Below are 25103 nucleotides of genomic sequence, written 5' to 3'. Positions count from 1 at the left end.
CAGCATTACCTGATACCTTTGGGTCTTCTTGACACCATTATCTCTCATAACCTCAATTTCTTGCTATATATCGCTATATATATATATATATATATATATATATATATATATATATTTATTTATTTATTTATTTATGGTTCAAATACACAGAAAACAAAAGGCACAGAGAGGCAGACAAGCGAAGGAAGGAGGGAACAACAAGTAGTTGTATTGGTTTGACTCTCGGGAAAATGGAAAAGTTTTGACGTTTCGAGCCTATGCTCTTCGACAGAAAGGGATGAGAGGAAAAATAAATGGAGAGAGAAATAAAGAGAAAGAGAGAGAGAGAGAGAGAGAGAGAGAGAGAGAGAGAGAGAGAGAGAGAGAGAGAGAGAGAGAGACAGAGAAATAGAGAGAGAAAAATGGGTCGGGATTAAAAGTTTCACATGCTAATTTTTAAATATATATATATATATATATATATATATATATATATATATATATATATATATATATATATATATATATATATATATATATACATACATACATATATATATATATATATACATACATACATATATATATATATATATATATATATATATATATATATATATATATATATATATATATATATATATATATATATATATATATATATATACATATATATTTATATTACCATATATGGCATCTATGCCCTACTGAAAACCACACTTTCTGTACACCTGTAGATTCTGATGATGCTCACAGAGAAGGTAGTAAGTGTAGTTTTATATATTGGTGAGTGCAGTGATTCCTTCTGGTCATGGGTACTTTAGGTGTATAAATGTGATTTTGTTTTGACTCGAGGCTTTTCAGCGGCTGCTATTTCTAGAAGCTCATGTGTAAGATTGTTGGGGATTGGCGTACGTGAAGCAGTTATGCATAAATATGATTTTTACTCAACTTCACTTCTTCACAATTAAGATATTTATTTTTTCTCTATTATTTTAAAAATATCAGATACCATGTCAAAACATAGCTCTATTCAGAAGACAGTGATTGAAAAAACTATTTCTTCCGATGCAAAGTCAAAGGTAAATATGTCTTTATAATAACTTCACCATTCAATTTTGTTAGCTTTGATCAAGTTAATTCAGTAGAGTCGCAACTAAACGAATTGATCGGCTTTTCGATGACCGGTCAAACATCTGTTTGTTCCAATGCGGCTATTACCTAAGACAAAGATATGTTACTCGCTTTGGTTTAATTCATTCAGCTGTAAATAAATTATGAATAAGTGCAGCTTTATACGTGCAAGCAGCTGGTGCAGTGTGTTAATAAGTGAGTGTTTTATTCGTTTGGAGTTTTGAACTTGTATTGATAGATCTCTCAACACGGCCTTATTCAGCAAATTTCTATCATCATAACACCAAGCTAGGACTGATATCAACAAATAATTATTCAAAGTCTTATTATACGTTTCTTGAAAGTCCTCCATATTTTGAAACACGCCCGCGCTCACACATCCAAATACACACACACACATGCACACACATATTCACAGCATACAGATATGTTCAGAAAGAAGCACAAGTATATAGACATATGTATACAAACAGCCCGCTGTATCTCGTACATGTACAAACACGCGTGAGAATGATTGCGAGAACACACATACATATATACGCATACACACGCACATATTCACACATACACACATTTATTATATAAAAAGTTGGCGATCAGTTCTGAATTTCATCCTTGGATTCACTGTTTATGACTGTTCACGACTGTTCACGACTGACTAATAGTGAACAACTCAGCTCAGACCGATACTCAACGTTGACTGTCAGCTTCTAATATACTAAACATATCTATCCACTCCCCCTCCCCCCACAACATATTGGGTCCTATATCAGATATCTGCTTTATGTAAAATATATTTGAATATATTTAACAATTCTTTCATTACGATGTGTATGTGCGCGTGTGTGCAGGTGCGATGGTCCAGATGTTAGAGCAGCGGACTCGCGGTCGTGGGATCGCGGTTTCGATTCCCAGACTGGGCTTTGTGAGTGTTTATTGAACGAAAACACCTAAAGCTCCACACACTGTGCCACGCTGAATCTCTCCGAGAATTACGTTAAGAGTACACGTGTATGTGGAGTGCTGAACCCCTAACACGTTCATTTCACGAGCTGGCTGTTCCATTGATCGGATCAACTGGAACCCTCGTTGTCGTAACCGACGGAGTGCTACGAAGTGCGCTTGTACTTGTGCCAGCGTGCATGTGAGAGTAAAGAAATAATTTACAAATTTAAAATGAGAGACCATTCCATATATGGAATATATAGATAATTTATATGATTGCAAAAATGTATTATAGCTTCATGTAATTTTCAAGCAGTGGCTTTCGCCTTGACATCTTATAAGCATTTATGTTTCTGACAGGCAAATTTCGTTAACAAGCATATACTTACATAGATACTTATAAAATGACTGTCCTAACGAAAGTCACATCTTACAACCTTGAAGTACATAATTGATAAACTATCTATCCATCTGTCGATTTATCTATCTACCTACCTGCCTAGCTAGCTACCTGTCTACCTACCTACCTACCTACATACATACATACCATAAGGAGGTGACTGTGACTTCAAAGTTTCTATTCCCTCGTCTTCATCAGATTATCTGATGAAGACAAGCAAAAAATAAAGAGAAACAGAGAGAGAGAGAGAGAGAAAGAGAGAAAGAGAGAGAAGGATTCAAAGTTGATTCTAAATAATCATTTCACTCTACTTGGCGGTATTTAGTTTATATTGCAATTCACTTCAGCGTGAAACGGCAATCAACTCTCTCTCTCTCTCTCTCTCTCTCTCTCTCTCTCTCTCTCTATATATATATATATATATATATATATATATATATATATATATATATATATTTATATGTATGTATGTATGTATGTATATATATATATATATATAAGTGTTTGTGTGTGTTGGTGCGTGTGCGTGTGTATGTGTGTGTGTATGTGTGTGTACGAGTGTACACGAACATATTAAATAGGTTGTACACGCTGTATAATTTTCTGTGTATATATATATATATATATATATATATATATATATATATAAAATTTTGTGTGTATATATATACCAGCATGACCGCAGCCACTTGGCTGAAACACATAAATATATATATATATATATATATATATATATATAAATGGAGAGAGAGAGAGAGAGAGAGAGAAAGAGAGAGAGAGAGAAAGAGAGAGAGAGATTGTATGTTGGTTACCGTTTCACGCTTAAGGGAATTGCAATAAAAACTAAATACTGTCAAGTAGCGTGGAATAATTATTTACAGTCAGCTTTGAATAAATATTGTTATACACATGCACACGGACACACACACATACACACGCACATACATACACGCCTCTCTCTCTCCTCTCTTTCTCTCCTCTGTGTGTATGTAAGTTTTACTTTTAAGCCGAAATGACATAATTTTTGCCAATCTTCAAGTAATCAATATAACAAATGAAACAATTTTGTATTTATATACAGGATAAATGATGCAAACCGTTAACTGAACACGTTAACAATAATACTTTCTGAATTAGTTAGAACGTTGCTTTATAAGGTTTTCAGGCAACAAATAAATGCCTTTTAAGAAAACAAATGGAAAGTTGCAATACGAAAATTCAGCATGAAATCACTCGCATCTATATTTGATAAGGCAATGAAAAATGCTAGTATATGGTTATTCAATACAACATCAGATAGGTTTATCAGCAAAGTAGGCCCTTGTTACAACGAAGCGTTAAATGAAATAAAGTGATGGTATGTTGCCAACTTAATGTGGTAGTCCCATGAAAGGGAAGAATGCTACTGCTATTTAGCCCTAAGAAACACCGTTTACAGTTGGCCACGATACATTTTTGTGTCCTTATGTTTTCAAAGGGGAGATAAGCACCTGGGTGGAGATGCTTATCTCCCCTGTGAAAACATTAGGACTCAGAAAATGTGTCACGGCTAACTGGAAACACGGTTTCCTAGGACTAAATAGCAGTAGCATTCTTCCCTTTCATGAGACTACCACATTAAGTTGGCAACATACCATCACTTTATCGTGCTGCTACTGTATAAATCTGTCTGAGAGATTTAGAAATGTAATATTTCAATTCAAATGAAATAGAAGACGTAAAAATCATTAAAACTGAAAAAGAAACACAAAAACCATTTGGTTCAATGCCTCGTTCAGAACTTATTACAATGAAGCGTTAAAAATAAGCGGGTTTAAAGGAAAAAAAGTTTTATAGATATAATCAGTTTTTAGTCACGTCAGAACAGAAAACGTAAAATCAATTTGATATTTGAATTTAATACTTAAAGTTAATTTAATTTAATATTTCAGCTAGCAGTCATGAAAGCGTTAAATATGCAAATTTATTTATCCAGTTTACCTAAGCCACTAATATCAGTGGTTTTATTAGCAATGTATTCGCGGGTAGTTGAGGAAGGTGCTCTGCTGCTGTTGAGTCGCTAAACAACTGTTCTGTCATTTTCTGTCCACAAGAGCGGTGAGCTGGTAGAATCGTTAGGACGCCGGGAGAAATGCTTAGCGGTATTTCGTCTGCCGCTACGTTCTGAGTTCAAATTCCGCCGAGGTCGACTTTGCCTTTCATCTTTTCGGGGTCGAGCAAATAGTCTTAGTTACGCACTGGGGTCGATGTAATCGACTTAATCCCTTCCTCCAAATTTGAGGCCTTGTGCTTCCAGTGGAAAGGATTTTCTGTCCACGGTCATATTGCGGATATAGACATAATATTTACAAACGTCATAACATACAGCATTGACTAAAAATTTGTAGACATGTTCTGTAGTACACTATAACAATAAAAATCATTTGTTTCAAATTCTGCCGAGGTCGACTTTGCCTTTCATCCTTTCGGGGTCGATTAAATAAGTACCAGTTATGCACTGGGGTCGATGTAATCGACTTAATTTCTTTGTCCTTGTTTGTCCCCTCTGTGTTTAGTCCCCTGTGGGCAATAAAGACATAAATAGCATTTTGAATACATTTTACTTACTAGATATACATTTAGTATGGAATCAGAGATTATTATAAATTTTTTAACAGAAATAATGTTAGATTTAGCCTCAAATGTGTACATATATTTTGCAATAGAAAACATCAGAAGTAGAGAGCTTAAGCAACCGTCTTCATCTAATACTTACTACTCGTGTGGCTGTATTTAAGCACTGTAAATTGTTCATTATTTAACTCATGTATTTTGAAATTATCAGTTTATTGCTGAAGTACATTCATAGCTGATAATTCGTTTACAAAAACTATACTTGGTTCAGTGAAAATAAACTTAAGAAATGATTTAATCAGTATCAACATTCTTTATGAAATCTAAAAAATGTTCAGAGAAAAATCTATCAAAATACATATGGACTTTGTAAAATAACAACGTTATCTATATATATAAAAATGAGAATGTGTGTCTGTCTGTCTGTCTGTCTGTCTGTCTGTCTGTCTGTCTGTCTGTCTGTCTGTCTGTGTGAATCCCTAAAACTCGAGAACTACGCAACCAATTTCATTCAAATTTTACACATGCCTTACTTAGGGTTCCAGTTGTGTTTTAGTCAAAAAAAAATTATTAACTTCTTGCAGAGTTCGAGCACACGGCAACATAATATCTCCTCCACTATTTAAGTATTACGTGTCAAAAGTGAAACAAAAACACTCATGTCAAATAATTTCACTTTAAAAATGAAACTATTCCACTAACCGAAACAATCACATTTCGATACTGTAGTGACAGATACTTTCACAGAGAGAGAAAGAGAGAAAGAGAGAGACAGAAAGAGAGAGAGAGAGAGAGAGATGTATATGTATACATATACATGTATATGTACACCATTTCGATACTGTAATGACAGATACTTTCAGAGAGAGAGAGAGAGAGAAAGAGAGAAAGAGAGAGAGAAAGAGAGAGAGAGAGAGAGAGAGAGAGAGATGTATATGTATACATATAGATGTACACGTATATGTATATATATATAGATCTATACATACATGTATATGTATACATATGTGTAGATGTATATATATATAGATGTACATGTAATATGTACACATATATACATATATACATGCATACAGATATCTATACATATATACACCCATCACACACACATACACATGCACACAAACACACACATTAGTCATTTGTTTTCTTATCCAAAACTACGTCAAAAGTACTGAATGGATCTTTATGAAATTTGGAAATTATATTCTTTGCATAACGGCCATAACTTCCATGAAAATTCATATATTTTTGATGTTGATGAAATTTTAACCCGAACATAACAGATGAGCATTATTTAGAAAATGATGTCACACGTTATCGAGGCTACCATTCTTTCTGGATGTGCAAAAGGGGATGACGTCTTTATTCCAAGAATTCCTCTTACTCCATCAGGAGCAGACATTCCTTTTACATTCAGAAGACTACAATTCCCCCTTCGTGTGACTTTTGCCATGTCCATAAACAAATATCAGGGTCAAACACTGTATGTAGCTGGTCTTCTCTTGGAAGAGCCCTGCTTCTCACATGGACAACTGTATGTTGGCTGCTCAAGAGTGGGCAGCAACAAAAAACCTATTTGTATATGCTCCACAAGGGAAAACAAGGAACATAGTTTACAATGAGGTGTTATAATCACAACAGCAAGAAAGTATGTACATGATCACCTTCTTTTACGAAACTTCATTGACTTTCATATATTTATATTGATATACATATATATACGTGTGTTTGGGTGCGTGTGTGTATATACATCTCTATATATAAAGATGATGCGTAGTCTAGACGGCGTTTTTAGATTTCATTATTCTCTTTAACCCGGGCAACGCCGGGTATTTCTGCTAGTAAACTATAAAAAAGGCTTGAAATATATTAAAACATGCCAAGCTAAGAAACAGGATCTTTGCCGTTCAGTCAAAATGAATGAATTATTTTAAAAAGACACCATCTTAAACACCCTTTCAGAGTTGGTACGCTTTTGCTGTCAAAAATTAAAATATTTCAAATATTTTAAATAATTAGTTAATGAATGATAACCAAAATAGATACGAAATATATTCATCTCTATGTCCATATAGGTTGAGTGTTCTTTCTTCTTTTCTGTTCTTTACCAATGTGTATATAAACACACAGATACACACACAGACACACACAGACACACTCTCACACACAAACACCCACTCCCCCCCCCCCCCCCACAAATACGCACGCACATACACACACACCATATGCATGCGCGCTTGCATATATTAGCATGCCCACAGACACATGATTATATTATAAACCTAGACATATAATACTGAACGTCTCCATTTATATATAAATATATATATATTTCCAGAATTGGGAACCGTCAGAAGTGAGCAAAACAAGTCTCATTCAGTCTATTAGTGCAGACCGTAAGTATTCTTTATTTCATTTCCAAAACCATTATTACCCTTGGTAGGATCGCTAGAGCGCCTGATAAAATGTCATACGGTAATAGCTTACGCTTCTAGTTCAAATCCAACCTAGGTCAACTTTGCCTTTCGTCCTTCTGGTGATCCATAAAATAAAGTACCTATCGATTACTGGAGTCGATATAATCGAACTGACCCCACTCCTCAAATTTCAGGCCTTGTGACAATAGAAGATAATATGATATTCATCATATCTCATTATATTTGAGGCGAGTATCTACTGCATCGCAAGATGCTCCTCCTCTTCCTGAGACGTGTGCAGCATTGTCTTTCGGGAATTCAGGTTCATATAAATTTTGCATTGTCGTGGGCTTTGTTTTATTTGTAGAAGGTGCGTGGCTTAGTGGTTAGGGTATTCGGTTGACAGTCATCAGGTTATGAGTTCGATTCCCGGCGGCGCGTTGTTTCCTTGAACAAGACACTATATTTCATGTTGCTCCAGCCCACTCAGATGGCAAAAATGCGTAGCATCTGTACATACCTGTACATCACAGGGCTATCCTCGTCTCAGTCTGTGTCATACTGAATCTCCCTGAGAACTATGTTAAGGGTACGCGTGTCTGTGGAATGCTCAGCCACTTGAACGTTAATTTCACGAACAGTCTGTTCCGTTGATCGGATCAACTGGAACCCTCGTTGTCGTAATCGACGGAGTGCCACTTTTTTTGTTTTTGTATCTGGTTATTTTAGTGTTTTATTTGTTGTGTATAGTTCGTATAGCGTGGGTTGTCTTTTGCTGTATAGTCTCAGGTGATTCCTTATTAAGCAGACCCATGACTAAAGGAATTCTGGTCATGACCATTCCATCTAGGACTACGTTTTGCAATGTTTTTCTGTAACATATTAGGGTGTGATTTGAGGAAATGATGAGGAAATTTGGCTACTATCTCTAGAATGTTGAGCGAGCGCATAGAAGCTCCTTTGTTGGCTGTGAGCTGTACTATTTTGTTTGAAGGGGTATTCGTATTTTGTACGTGATTCATGTCTTAATAGCAGGGGTGGGGGTATAGAGTATATGGTATGTGAGTCATGCGATATTATCCAGTAATAACTGTTTACAATGTGAGTTGAGTGAGCCGTTGGTGTTAAATCGATTTCGTAAGAGTATGCACTGTGTTATTTTATTGGTTGGAAATTGTGTCTCATTTTAAGAGGTAATCTCCTCAGTACATTCGATATTCAATAAAGATTAAAGAGCCAAAATTTGTAAAGAAGTTTTGAAAAGGTGGACACACCTGATAGACTGAGTACTTGATGTCAAGCGGCTCCGATAGAAGTTATTAAATCCCGGCCATAGAGCACTTGCCTTTTTATAATAGAAGACAACAAATTGATTACACCAAGCTACTGTACGTGCAATACATAAGTAAATACATACACACATAAACACACGCACGCACGTATTTGATGAATAAAAAGGATCCCTTAAAATTAAGGAACAACTTTTCTGAGAAGATCATCTGACTTGGTGGTGTACTGCTGGACTCATTCACTATAACTTCTTAAAACCTGGAAAAACCATCACTGCAGAAACATATTGTCATGAAATTGCCAAAATGAACAAAAAAACTGCTACTCCTGTCCCAGACTGGTCAACAGAAGAGTGTCAACCATTCCTCATGACAATGCTCGACCATACATTTCACTAATGATGCTCCAGAAGTTGAGGGAATTTGGCTTCAAGTTCCCTCCCCGCCCACCAGCTTATTCCACAGACCTTTCTCCTACCGACTACCACTTTTTCAAAAAAAAAAAAAAACCTTGATGGTTTCCTGTGAGAGAAGGAGTTCAAAAATCAAACCGATGCTGAAAGTGTGTTCAAAGAGTTCATCAGCTCCAAAACATCAGATTTTTAAGTGACCGGAATAAACAGACTTGTAACAGATTGGCAAAAATGTGTTGATTGTAATGGTACTTACTTTGATTTCTGCATCCCTGAAATATATTGTGCTAAATTTCATGTTTCAAAACGTTGCTTACTTTTTTATTCAGCCTGATATATATATATATATATATATATATATATATATACATCACAGAGATGTGAGTTCGAGTCTCATGGCTGACCAGTAACGTATTTTTCTACAATGTATGGATAATTTATCCTGATCACGCTATTTATAGCATTATCACGCGTTTGAGAAATAAATTTATTTCTGTATCTTAAAATACATCTCAACGCTTCTAAAAACAAACTTTGTTTGTTTACTTTCATATATACATACATATATGAGTGTATGTGTGTATGTGTTTGGATGTGTGTGTATATGTATATATATACATATATATATACATGAATATATACATACATACACACACACACACACACACACACACACACACACATATATATATATATATATATATATATATATATATATATATATGTATATATATACATATGTACAGACATAGAGACAAGTGTCGTAAGACCGCTGTGTGTGATGGGTAGACTTACATATTTTAGCCGTGGGGAGGTGACTTATTTAGAAGAGAGGTTCTCCAAATAAGAACCTGGTAGGTAGATCCAATATAATATTTGATCTGCAACCAATTATCGTTCATTGTCTTGAATTTTCTTTTAATATTTACACTGCACTGCTTAAAATACAATTTCATCTGCATAGCAAGAATATAATTTCTGTAGACTTGTACCACAAGAATATGTACTAAAATACGTTATATTTATATATAGCGGAAAACATCTACATAAGTTCAAAGATAAACATCAAGACAAGTGAAGGAGATGAGAGAAAGAAACGAAGGAAAACAGATCAAAGATGGTGGTAATAATGAATGAGACATACTAACCGCTAAACGGATAAAGAATGGAAACTTCAAGTGATAACCAAGATTGATGGCGAAAAGAGAAAGCAATGAAACATTTTCGAAGCAGATTCACACATACCTATAAGCTGAAGAGGAAGTAAATAAGAAGTCTGAGGCCTATATGAATGTGCAATCAACTAAATTTCAAACAGTAACGATGAAATTGTACCAGTGACCAGGTCGCAGGAATGCGTCGAAAATTTTGACTGCTCAAGAAATAAATGAAAAGTGAATATGTGAATTTATCAGTTTTTGTGTGTTGTTTTAGTTCATTAAATTGGCTTTTCCTCGATGTAATTGGTGTATATATATATATATATATATATATATATATATATATATATATATATATATATATGTTTTCGATCTAGTTTGGATTCTTTGCAATCAAATTTGAATTTTTCAAAGAGACTTTGTAAGACAAGCTAAAACGCAGAAAACGGTCAACAGGCATGCGCTGAACTGTTGCAACCGGCAGGAAGTAGGAGTCTTCATCCTTGAAAGAATATTCGATGACCACAAATCGATTCGAAGTTAGTTTCTCGAAATTGGCAATCAAGCCTTGAAAAAAAAAAAAAAAGAAAAAGTTAAACTACATCAGCCGTAAGGCTGATCTATTTTAACTCTTTTTCTCCGTTTGGAAACGCTCGGTTATCCAAGACGAGGCAAAGAACGAGCCGGAGCTTTACCAATTGATATCTGAAAAGTTCGATGAAATAATTCATGAACACTGTGATAGCTTCTACCAAAAGATGCTCCGTTACGTCGATCAGTCTGAACAAGGGGAGATCATAAACGAATGTTTCTTTTTCTATTTTTTGCGTATGTTTGAACAGTTCATTCAAGATAATTTGTACATTTTTACAAACTGAAACTTTTTTTTGCGAGAATTATCAGTTGGGAAAATGTAAAAACCCTTATCTCAGGATAGCTAATAAACCTGGTCTGATTTAAATCAACAACTGTTGATCATAACTTTTAATCATAACTTTTAATCACCTCTCCCCCTCCCACAAAATTGCATAAAATTGCTTTAAAGCGCGGGCTTATGCTACAGCCTCCCTCCCCATGTGGTATGTCTTTTAACTAGACTGTCTATTGTACAAGGCATGCACGTGGACGCATTCAGGCAGGTCGTTATATCAGGATTAGTATGAGCTCATTTTTTCCTTTATGCCTACGTATGGTGAATTGCTATTAGTAATAGTATGATGCAAAAGTAATGCTCATAAGTTCTTGATAGCTGCAGAGTTTTCATTCGAGAACTATACTATTCGAGCTTTCTATTCAGACTTTACCCAGGAGCGACCTTAAAAGAACCAGTCCGTTCGCTTTCAGGAGATGCAAATTGAACAATTGAAAAAAAAAAAAGTGACTTCATAAAACGGTTTTAAAGAGCATATAGCTTACTATTCGAGTTTATCCAACTCGAGTTTGTTGTCCCAAGCTCGGGGTTAGATCGAAGTTCGAGTAACAGTGGGCTCTACTGGACGAGTTAGATAAGATAGACATGTATTTCCTTACGGCCGATGTAGTTTAACTCTTTTTTTTTCAAAGCTTGAGCACCAGTTTCGAGAAACTAGCTTCGAATCGATTTGTGGTCATCGAATATTCTTTCGAGGATGAATACTCCCACTTTCTACCGTTTGCAAGACTTCAGCGCATGCCTGTTGACCGTTTTCTGTGTTTTAGCTTGTCTTACAAAGTCTCTTTGAAAAATTCAAATTTGATTGCAAAAAATTCAAATTTGATGGCAAAGAATCCAAACTAGATCGACAACATCTATATATATGCGAGTGTATGTATTTATGCAAATATATATGTATATACATATATGAATGCATATACATATATATATATATATATATATATATATATATATATATATATATATGCAAACACACACACACACACACACACACACACACACACACATATATATATATATACATACATATGTAAATATGGCTCAGTGGTTAGAGCGACGAGCTCACAATCATGAGATAGTGAGTTCGATTCCCGGACCGGGATGTGTGTTGCGTTCTCGGGCAAGACACTTTATTTCTTGTTGCTCCAGATCACTCAACTCTAGAAATGACTGGTGCCAATCTGTATTGGCCTTTGCCTTCCCCTAGGATAGCATCAGTGGAGAAGGGAGACCGGTATGCATGGGTGACTGCTGCTCTTTCATAAGCAACCTTGCTAGGACTTGTGACTGGGAGGGGAACTTTCTAGGTGCAACTCCATGGTTATTCATGACCGAAGGGAAGCCTTTACCCTGTATATATATATATATATATATATATATATATATATATATATATATATATATATATATATATGTATGTATGTATGTATGTATATATCCAGCCTTGGAATATACCCTACTTTAGAATAAAATGTCGTAGCCAAACAACGAAATAAGAGCTTTTAAATGCACGTTGCGAGGTTTTCACCCGAATTATACGAAGTATATATATATATATATATATATATATATATATATATATATATATATATATATATATATATATAAATATATAGGTGTGTGTGTGGGCATAGATCAGAGTATTCCTTGGTAGTTTTTGGGCCACAAGGCTCACCATGTGGCTGTCGGGTGGTTCTAAGGATGTAAATGTTCTCTTCATTCGGCTTTGTGTGAAGCAGAATTAGTCTGTCCGTAAGTATAATGTTATAACTGGTGTGTCAGCTATAGACAGATTTTTGCTAACTAGCATGCTTAAGTGAAACTTCTAAAGTGAAATTTCTTTAATATTCCTATTAAATTTTTCTCGAATCTATTTTCGGGTACGGATATCTTCACTAGAACAGCACGCTATTATAGTGATGCACTAACTGGAAGCAGTTTCAGTAAAACAAATTATACGGATAAGAACTAGGAAGAAGAAAGCATTTGAATTTAATCTGTCACATAATATAGAAGCCACTACAAACATAGTCAGGAATTTCTTGAAACTAATGGATCATTTCCCCACAGAAATACAATTATCTCTTTAGACCAATGTTTAAGTCAAATATTCAAATATGATGCTCAATATAACTTCATGACTAGTTCACCATCCCAACAACCAAATTTTATCAGTTAAATCTATTCACATGTTTGCTCAGTCTCAATGGGTCTTGCATAGCAAAAGATATTTAGTGATCACAATAATTCAGGACAGAAATGAGAGGGGTTAAGAAGCCTAACAGAGATAACTTTCAAGGTTCGCTACCTTTGACATCTTTACCAAAACTTCTCAAGCAACAGGAAAAATTCTACGATTTTGTCATAATACATTTGGAACTTATGAGTTTGACAAACCCTTCAATAACAAGAAACATCGTTGACAGGGCCATGTCAAACTTTAACAAGAGCATAGAACTCTAGATTAAGCTCGACTGAAAAGTTTTAATAAACTTCTAAGTAAAGGGTAACCATTTTCGGAATTACTGATGAACTAAAATATATCCATTCTTATTAAAAATATTATTCTATTCCGTTCTTATTGAAAATATTCTATTCCAAATTTCAAGCAATGCTAAAGATCAGAGCCATAATTTGTGTCTAAGAGAGTATCGTTAATAGGAACCATGAATCCTGGTGTATATATCACTGCATAGAAAATTAAGATTATGTTAATTAAAAGAATTGAAACTTCAGCCATAATTTTTATTTCGGAGTGTAAAGTTATTCAATGACATTAAGTTAATTAGAATATGGAGTGAATTAATTGGAAAATGTTGATGTAATTTGGGCTTACCAAAGTCAGCTGATCAGAGGAACCGTAAAATATGTTAAGAAAAGAGGAATGAACAGTCTTCCTAAATATATATTCATGCAGGAAATTTATATTATCAGAATAATAGAGTACGAGTAAGATTGGATTTATAGGAATAAATAATTAAATAAATACTTAAATACAATTAAGCAAATAAGACATGATAAATCAACAGTGAATAATTAATAATGTAAATAGAAACTCATTGAATTTTGGAAATTTACAATTGAACATATCCTTATGTGAAATACCCCCCACACAGACACACACACACACATATATACATACATACATACATACATACATACATACATAGAAGATTTCCATATGTATCTACATATGTACGAGATATCTTACGTAGATATCTTACATACGTAGTCTGATCAATAAGTATCCGGACTGTTGCCATAGTAACGAAACTAAAGCACGCAGAGTAAAGCCGCTTAGCACAGATTAACATTGGACTCTGTTGTGCATGTGCACTGAATTTTAACGTTCTAGCTCACTTCCGCTGTTTACAGCAGTGCTTGGAAGGAAGGTGTGTAGTGTGTGATCGTCGCTTTGGTCATGACAAAGTTGAGCAGAGAATCTGCCTCAAATTTTGCCAAAAGCTTGGCGATACCAGTTCAGAGACCTATGCAAAGTTTTCAAAAAGTTTTCATCGTTCTTGTGCAACTGAAACCCGAGTGTCTTTTTGGTCAGCTGAAAGCAGTTTTGGCGCAAACTTGGCAGACACGCGTTTCATACTCAAATCTTCAGTGATAATGGACTAAACTGGACCGTAATTAATCTGCACATCCCTTGATAACTCACAGCTTCACACACATCTACGATGTTATTCTCAGTTTTGTTGGTTGCGGGTCTCCCAGAACGTTCATCAATATCGACATTTGTCTGTAACTTTGCGTAGGCCTCTGAGCAGGTGTCGCCATAACAACGCTCTCTGTCATGGTCAATGCGACAATCGCACACTACACACCTTCTTTCCAAGCACTGCCGTAAATAGCTGAAGTGAACTAGAATGTTAAAACTTCGTGCGCATGTACAGCAGAGTTCAAGGTTAATCTTTGCTGAGCGGCATTACTCTGTGTGCAATCAGTGTACAAACTACTTCTGTAAGCCAAGAAAAATCCATGGGCATTTCGCTTTCAGTTTACTCTTTTACTCTTTTACTTGTTTCAGTCATTTGACTGCGGCCATGCTGGAGCACCGCCTTTAGTCGAGCAAATCGACCCCGGGACTTATTCTTTGTAAGCCTAGTACTTATTCTATCGGTCTCTTTTTGCCGAACCGCTAAGTGACGGGGACATAAACACACCAGCATCGGTTGTCAAGCAATGCTAGGAAGACAAACACAGACACACAAACACACACACACACACACACACACACATATATATACATATATACGACGGGCTTCTTTCAGTTTCCGTCTACCAAATCCACTCACAAGGCTTTTGTCGGCCCGAGGCTATAGTAGAAGACACTTGCCCAAGGTGCCACGCAGTGGGACTGAACCCGGAACCATGTGGTTGGTAAGCAAGCTACTTATCTTTTGAATGAACATGGAAAATTCTAGCTGAGGCTAAGTGATATATTGGAAACAAGTGACTTTGGGATTTATGTACTACGGAAAATGTATAACTTTTTTGTTGAAAATCCTCTTCTCAATATAGACTCGGAAAGAATCGCTCGGGAACTGCACAAATTTCTGAATGTTTTAGACATTACCAACTGAACTTATATCCTGATAGAGAACCATCCTATATCTATGAAATACAATCTGTACAAACATTACTTATTTAAAGGCACATGTCTAGCATACACACGCGCGCGCGCGCACGCATGCACACAAGCACGCACAGACGCACAGACGCACACACACACACACACACACACACACACACACACACACACACACACACACACACACACACACACACACAAATGTGTATGTATTCATATATATATACACGGATATATGAATATTTCTCTGAATGACTCTATTAGAATCTTTCATTAATTCAATATTTAGTTTTTACTTTATCCAATATGTCCAATTACCTGAATATAGATTTGCATTCGTCTTAATATAATGGAATATTACAAATCACTTCCTATTCACGTCCGCTTATTTATATTACTCGATATATCATAGTATATTTGATTTATATGATATGATATTTTCTCTGATATAGAATATATCGGATTTCATGTTATAACATTGAGATATGCGAGTTAGCTTTTATTAATCTGTATTTGTGTCCATTTTATATGCACAATGTTATATACCAATAAGCATAATTTTAAATATATTTTTTTCAATATTTATATCACATCGTATTCATGTCTCATCATACAGAGATGTGAATATGAATGTTTATGAATATTTATATATCTATTTATTATCATTGTTATATATTTATTGTTCATTTAATGTGTTAAGATATTTATATAGTTTTATATATTTATTGAATTATTTATCTAAATTTTAATCTTTATCGAAATATTAATCTTTAATTCAGTCAGTTATCATTTTTGTCGTTCTTGTCATATATTATTCGACGTTCTTTAAAAATTTACGTAAGTACATAAATGCTTATCTACAAACTGTTAGATCCATAATGAATGCATCGTGTATGGGAGTTTAGATTTTCAGTTTTAAAACGATATTTTTTAATCCCTTCATACTTTACTACATACAAAGTATTCTTTAAAAATTATTCTTATTATATCAAACAAATGTATGAAGCTATTTTAATATAAATAATCATTCCCCCTTTTCGTCAGCGTTTTTCAATAAATTTAACCTAGATTTTAATTGACATAATGTATGTGAATAAATTTAATTCAATATCAATTAAATTAGCATACTCTTAAAGAGATATTAATCTTCAGAGTTTATATTATTAAATGATGTAAACGTAGTTTTCTATACTTTTCAATAAACTAATAAAAACAATAATCATTGTTTATACTAACTCCATTGTTTTACAGACAAAAAATAACATTGGTTTGGTATACCCTTGAACTCTTATTTAAAAACATTTTACGTGTTTTAGCTAACCAGTGCTTGAATTCGTTCGTTTATTTAAACAATAGCTTTATTTGACTCGTTGAAATTCATAAACAAATTTAGCCGCTCTTTCAAGATTTCTTAACATAGCGTTCCGTCTTACCTTCCTTCAGTTTTCCTCTACTCACTGTTCACTGCTCCTTCTTTCGTAGTTTTTCTTTTCGTCTCTTTGCTTCTGTGTCTATTTTCTACTGATTACCTCGTTTTTATCTTCTCCCATCTCACTGTTTTATTTATTTTGCTCTTTCTGAATTGTTTTAAACGATAATATTTTCATTTATTTCTCCTTTTCCAATTTTTTTGTTTAGATATGAGCTATAATACAGGAAAATGGGCTTACTCGTAAAAAGTTGTTTTGGCACATACATACACGCACACACATACATGCACACACACGCACACACATACTCACACTCACACATACATACACAATTATATATATATTGATTAAATAATACACAAAAGCATAGGCACAATCACACACACACACACAAGTAGTCACGAACGAGAGAGTAATACTCAATAAATGTAGAGTTTATGGGTTATTGAAACTGAATGTTTATCTCATGATTGAAGTTTCCTGCCACTGCAGACTTCCGGCCTGAACTATTACAACGTGGTTTTGTGGCATATTCATATTAATGGGTGTTCATTGATTTGCACTTTGCGTTAGCTGATTCGCTGTTATTTTTCTACCTCTTCATTGGTTATTTTTCTGGCATAATGTTTCTTATTCTTGTGATTGTTGATGATAGGACGTATTCTTAATTTGTCTATTTGTTGGTTTTAGTATGTTCTTTTTCGGTAAAGTTCTGTTTTCTATCATATTGTATATGTAAATGCTACTGTTTTGGTCGCGTTTAGGAAATTGCAATATACTTGTGAGTGGACGGATTTAATGTGTTATTTTCTGGTAAGTGACCGTGGTGCGACACATAGAAAGTGTTAGGCCAGTTAAAGATTCTTTTGTTCAATTCATTGGGGGTTATGTTTATTAAATCATAATTCTTTGGACGGGTTTTTATGTCTTTGTAGACATGAATGTGTGTATTGTGGTCAGGGATTTTGTTTCGAATTGTGCTTGTAAATATTATCGTTTTGGTCAAGAGTAGGGACTTTTGATACTTTGTTTGCTTGTGGGTGAGTTTAATTGTAGCTATTTGCAGTTTGTGATGGTCTTGGTGTGACTCGTAGAAAGTGTTTGTTAAATCAATTGAAGATTTTAGTTTGTTTGTTTCATTGGAAGATTATGTTTTGTTTTTTAAATTATAAGTATTTAGGTGTGTTTGTATAGAACATCTGATTTTCATTTTTGTTGGTGTGTGTATGCCATAGGTGATTGGTTATGACTAAAATGTTTGAGAATATATTTTGGTCAGTGTGAAGGGTTTTCATATTGTTTATTAAGCAAATTAAAATTGTTTGTTTAATTGAGTGAAAAGCATGTGTTGTTTGAATTGCAGGTTTCTAAATTTGTTTGTATGTGTGTATGTGTAATCTCTGTGGGTGGGTGAGTATGCAGCTGTCGATATTTTGGTCAAAGCTTTTGTTTTCCCTCGTGCTTGATTCAGTGTGATTGTTTATGTGTGTTCTTTGCTTTGCATTTTGGTAAAGGTTTGTTTATATTCGTGTAATCGTCATGTACCGTACACTTAATTTAATCGGTTATTTATGGGTTAATTCTCGTGGATGTAACTTATTCTCGTATGTGTGTTGGGGATGGGGTGAGAGTTTAATGTATGCTTCATTCTGTTTGAAGTTAAGACCATTTTTTTACGATGAATCTATTTTGGAGTCTGCAATGTGACATGAACTCATTCCTCACTATTAGAGGAATGTATGTATTGTGTGAATATATAGTTGCTTCCTGTCGTGCATAGGAGTAGATACAAGAATAAATTTATTTGTGATATTGTGCAGTTCATCATTTTTTAGTTCAAATTTGCGGTCATTCTGTTTCTTTTAATTTCTAAATGTATTTAGACAAAGTCGTTGCATTTCCTTTGGATAAATTCTGGAATGTGTGTGTGCGCGCGTACACGCGTTTGTGCATGAGAGAGGGAGAGATAGAGGGTGGTGTATTATGCTGTGTGGGTGCGTATTTTCGTGCGCGCGTTTGGACATTCGAAGAATAACTTTTCTATAGCAGAAAAGAATCATCACTCTTGACTGTCGGTGCTTTTTGTCTTGGAATATTCGGATGAAACAAAGCTTGTTAGCAAAAATTGATGGAGAAGAGTTGCGTAATGTAGGATTAGGGAAGATTCATTCGTTTAATCGGCATATATGAAAATATAGGTAAGGGGTGATGGATATTGAAGAAAAACATATAAGCTAGACTATTAAGGGGAGGAAAGAGGTTCAAAGAAGAAAAATGCCAAAGTAAAAAAGACGAAAGAAAAGTAATAACAAATGTATTACACATATGTAACGATTTGAGAAACGAGAGGTTAAGTATCAGTCAAAAATAATATTCCCTTTACTCTCGCAACACTTCTAAAAAAATGGCGCCGCAACATATGATCCACACACCTCCTTCTATCATAATGGCCACATGATCAAATGTTAGAATGAAAAATGAAAAAAAAAAAAAAAATGATTAGAAAATGATAAAATTGAGATATCAAAGAAATTCAGAATGGTTCAAGACTTTGAGTATGATTGTTTCGGAGAGTGAAAGCAAACAATGAAGTGGTCAGATAGTTAAAGGTGAATGAGATAATTTAGAGAAGATAAATATTCCATTTAATTTTGTAAAAGCTGAGGAAAGAAGTTTCATACTAGAATAACTGGAATTTTAGATTCGAAGAGACTCGCTGTCACCAAACCTCAAGATGAAATCCCTGCGAACTTAATTAGCATGTTCTGGCTTAATAATAATAATAATAATAATAATAATAATAATAATAATAATAATAATAATAATAATAACAATAATAATAATAATAATAATAATAACAGATGATATTTTTCACATGTCTGGACGTATTTGAATTTGATGAATAAATGAGTTAGGCGATATATAAGTACTCCAACATATCGGTTGAAGCTAGACTGAAAAGTCGCGTCTATAACCGAGCAAGTTGAAACAGTTATATTATCTTTTATTAATGATCGGAGTACCGCTATGACCCACAGATTTTTGCACAAAGGTAGCTGATCGAGCTTTCAGAAGTAAGTCATAGGTTCAGTAGTCAGTATAGAGTCTCATTCTTGTCGGGGAACCCGTGTTTGTATCCAGCGGACGTTATAGCTTATACGTAGAGCTTCTGCATATCCAATCCTTGGAATAAAGAATGCATTCATTAATTCAATGACAGATACAGCTGTTACAGTTATCACAAAACTATATTAATCTCATAGCAGCAACAACAAAACTAAGTGCTACCTTAAATTGATATCGAACCTTGATAATAGATTTTGGTCGTTAGTTACAAACAAGGCGATTAGTGTGCGTGTGTGTGTGAATTATTGAAGGTAAATTTATCAATGGCGGATAATATAGCTTATGTATGATTTGGATACAACGAAACTGTCAATGTTATTGGAGACTTAAACTCTACATAAACAGTAGGTGTCTTTTAGTTGATTACAAAAGATATTCGCACTTCAGTTGATATCACCTTAGCTTCCAAAACTAACATGCGAACATTTACGTCTGATTATGGCCATAGAATAATATTAGTTTTCAGTAATAGTAAATTATATACATATACATGCTTTGTAGGAAGTTCTAGAAGACGATATTTAGAGTCAATTATTCTTTTCCTTTATTGGGAGGACAAATAATCCACTTTGTAAAATTATGCAATTCAAAAGAGTCATCCACCTGTTTCATGCCATTGTCCATTTTGACTGATTCTGAATTATCATACGAACTGGTAGTCGCTTTTGAAGATATCCAATAGTATCTATTTATTGCTAGTTCTCTGTTAATAATGAGATCCGTTACCGGAGATAGATAATTTCAATGAAGTTAATAGTATCGAAAAACCATCACAGTTACTGCGTAATTTCACGTTTCTGCTGTCGATAACCTATATCAGTAAGTTTTACTGTAAAAGTTAAGCCTTTAAGTCTATATTACTCTTCCTAAAACAATCACGTCATGTCTTTTTTATTATAGAAATGTAGGTCATATTGTAGAAGCAAGCTATTACTGTAATTTCTCCTTATGTACCATTCAAATATTCCCCATAAAATTTGTATATCAATCGTTAACCCAATTTTGAAATTGTCTAAAATCATAGTCAACAAATAGTTCATATATACATTTTAGTAGAAAGCTTAACAATCACGGTTGTAGTTTCAACTTAGACGCACAGTCTACTGAAGGCAGCAGTTAAATCTCTTTGAACGTCATTAAAGAGAGGATAGAATACTTAAATCCTAAATTTTAAAAAGACATGCTTGCTAATAAAGATGGAACCATCATAGCGATCAACAAATTTGCTTTAATAAGCTACTGAATCATAATTATGCTCAGAGATTATTTAGGCTGGCCAACAACTAAAGAAATAATTAAATGGACACGCACACGACGCTGGTTGTAATCAACTAAACAGCATTCAACAGCTGCCTGATGCACCCAACGGCGATGCATGCAGCTGCAAAGTGGTGAAAGTGCGAACGGACGACTGAAGTCAGTGTGCCAACGTTTTCGACTTGCTTGCCATCTAAATATGCTAGTACTGAGAGAGTCCCTACACAAGAGGTAAAAAAAACCCTTGCCCATAGGTGAAATTTTACTTACATCCAAATTTGAAACCACTCATTGATGATGTTTCTATAATTCATGTGAACAAGTTTTAGTCTTGACAGTAATTTTTAAGCTGCCTAACGATGAATTTGCTCATTTAAAGATTCATTGAATTAGCTAGATGTGATTTCACGGTTCCTAATTTAGTTGTAATTCACACCTAACTGCAACAAATAACAATTAAGTGTCCTTTAAATCACACCCTGTCGTTTTAAAAGAGGAAGGACATAGAATAACGAATTCACGGATTCTGAAAACAGAAAAAAAAATGAAAATACGGATGGCCATGGCCGGAATATCATTCATTATAATTCTGCTCAATACTTAACAAATAAATGATTTTATGCGTGAATATAGTGAATGTTTAATGTCCTTTCATACAATTTGTTTTTGATTTTTATAGATTTTGACGACTCATTAACACCGATATCTTCCGACGATAGCATGCAGTCTATACTAATAAAGTAACGTAGAAGATGTACATGAGAAACAAAATGGACACATTTCGTGAAGAGTTTTACTTATTGATGGATATGTATATATAAAATGTTCTGGCTCTATTTTATTACATATATAGAACGACATGCAGCAGCAAGATTATCTTCAAATCTTATAAATGCAAAATATTTGTAGTGAGAATATGTCCGGATTAGATTATACACATGAGGTTCTCGGGTGGAACGCCTCGATTCCCTTGAGAGATCGTCACTATTGGTCGTTGATCATTGATACGAAATAGACATTAGTTTATGTGGATGGAGGATCTACTAAAAGATATTCATCTTAACTGGAAGCATATGCTGCCTGATATTATTTTCTCTCATTCAAACTGCAAGAACTATTTTAAATGAGCTATCCGACCAGAATAAAAATATAGTGAAAAAAAAAAGAAAAGAACAAAACAAAAGTACATTAAATAATATAATTATTTTAATTAATGATAATGATTTCTTTACTGCTTCATATCCTCTCATTTATTACAAAATTTGTCATACTGAAGGGTTACAAAATATATAGAGTACATATAGAGAATGGAGTACATATAGAGTAAACAGAGTAGACTGCATTCAAACAAAAATACCAACACACAGAAGGGTGGAAAACAATCACTGAGAGAGAACTTGTTGACTTTTATGAATCCCACGACTTCAGGTACTCTTTGCCATTGACCGATTACCACCTACAAGCAGAATTCAATGATTGGTCCTCTCACTCTTCGCTCTTCTGAAGTCAAACGTGATCGCCTTTGTCTTTGTCCAAATCCTTCCATGTCCCATGGAGCGTGCTCTGTTAGTTGTTGATGGAAAACTGGCATCGTTTCACTGACTGGCTGACTTTCTGCTCTTGCAACGTTCCAAATGATGTTGTGGTTATCAAGGATCATCAGTACTTGGATGTCAGTACTTGGATCATCAGTACTTGGATGTCTATGGATGTCTATGCAGACCTTTCCACTCGGTCACATGCTTTTGTGTCATATTCAAGCTCATCACCTAAACTATAGTTCAGCGACAATGATAACGAGTCAAATGACCACATCAGAACTTATGCCTCGCATTTCTCTTGCTCATAAACTAAAGGTCCAAATGCGTGGTCCGATTGTAACACACGACCTTTGCTTGCCTTAACCTCAGCCTTGAGCTCCATATATACACTTCCCTCTGGTTTTCCCCAGTAAGGTGAATGCACATCCTACAAGACATCCATCAGGGATCCTAACACCTCTTTCAGTGGCACATAGAAGCTTTCATTATTGTTTTTTTTTTAAAGGTGGTAGTCACTTTCTTGTACAAAATCTTCAAGAAAAAGATACCCTTCTTTTGGGATACTTCCATTCAGTTGTATTCTTTTCCTTTACAGATGCTGGCTCATATCCAGTATTTGCCTGTTACCCACTAGTTCTTTCGACACTCTCGTCATTGTTTCTATTATTATTAGTGGTGGTAATGAGGACGGCAAGCTGCCATAATTCTTTGCACGCCGGGCAAAATGCTTTTCAGCATTTCGTCCGCCTTTACGTTATGAGTTCAAATTCCGCCACCTTTTATCCTTTCGAGGTCGATAAAATAAGTACCAGTAAAACACTGGTGTCAATGTAATTGACTGATACTCCCCGCCGCCGAAATTTCTGGCCTTGTGTCAAACTTTGAAATTTTTACTTGTGATGATAATAGTATCTTCCACAGGCTCGGCGATACGACAGCCGCTAACCATTCTTCAACTCTTCACTTTGTTTTCATTTTTTAATAAGGATCTTGTGGGACTTCCTCATAAAGTCTGACCCTACTATTGAAGCAAGAAGACCAAATTTAATGATTGAGGACAAAATAAACAGTGTAAGATTATAGGTTTTGGAGTTCCCTATGATAGTAGAGTTGATACCAAAGAAATTGAAAACAATTGAGAAATACCAAGATTTAGCTAGGGAGCTGAAAAGATTGTAGAAGACCAAGACAACAACTATTCCTGTAGCATCTGGTGCACTTGGCACACCGCTCAAAATTCTGAAAGACTGAAAAAGAATGGAATTAAGACTCGTGTTGTCGACCTGCAGAAAAAAAATCCTAAGAGAGGAATTCTTTGAGGTTTGGATAATTCACCTCTGGAAACATGGGTGTTTCGTTCAACATCCTTAAACAACCCTTATCCAGGGACCTTTTGTGCGGGATGGGCTACTCAACCTGAAGAAAATTCTAACTGGGCCCCATCCCACCTGCAAAGCCATGCGCTGTTTGTCGTGGTATAAGATCACCATGTCGCGTACATATGGTTGTGACGCATGTGCCTAGTGTACCCTTATCAGACGGGTAGTCATGATGGGTATACTGGGCTTCGTATATTTTACCTCAGTGTCACTTTGATGGTATGTACTGCTCTCTCACTCAATAATAATAATAATGATAATAATGAGAACAATAATAATAATGATAATAATAATAATAATAATAATAATAATAATAATAATAATAATGACGATGATGATTATGATGATGATAACCATAATAATAATAACCATAATAATAATAATATCTAAGAAGGTTTACGAGGCTTTTACACCCATCTCTTTTATTGGCTAACGCTACAAAATCTTCACATGTGTCTAAAATTCAATTCCACTCTCATCGAG

General features: G+C 34.6%; 1 protein-coding gene across 2 annotated transcripts in view; it reads left to right on the top strand.

The window, feature by feature from the left end:
• Nucleotides 1-24743, top strand: part of LOC128247071 (uncharacterized) — an 87015-nt gene extending 62272 nt beyond the window's left edge. Inside the window, exons 9-11 of one of the 2 annotated variants that reach the window (XM_089347235.1) lie at nt 988-1061; nt 7413-7470; nt 22380-24743. In XM_089347235.1, coding sequence (XP_089203361.1) covers nt 988-1061; nt 7413-7470; nt 22380-22444 — 197 coding nt within the window. In that variant the 3' untranslated portion in view covers nt 22445-24743. Of the gene's footprint in view, nt 1-987; nt 1062-7412; nt 7471-10225; nt 10601-22379 lie in introns of those variants that run through there. The other variant, XM_089347234.1, reaches the window with a different exon arrangement.
• Nucleotides 24744-25103: the final 360 nt, after the last annotated feature.

Source organism: Octopus bimaculoides, chromosome 2, assembly GCF_046866305.1.
Source record: "Octopus bimaculoides isolate indiv1 chromosome 2, ASM4686630v1, whole genome shotgun sequence".
Taxonomy (NCBI): Eukaryota; Metazoa; Mollusca; class Cephalopoda; order Octopoda; family Octopodidae; genus Octopus; species Octopus bimaculoides.
Note: the sequence above shows the minus strand (reverse complement) of the source record. Positions and strands in the feature narration are given on the sequence as shown.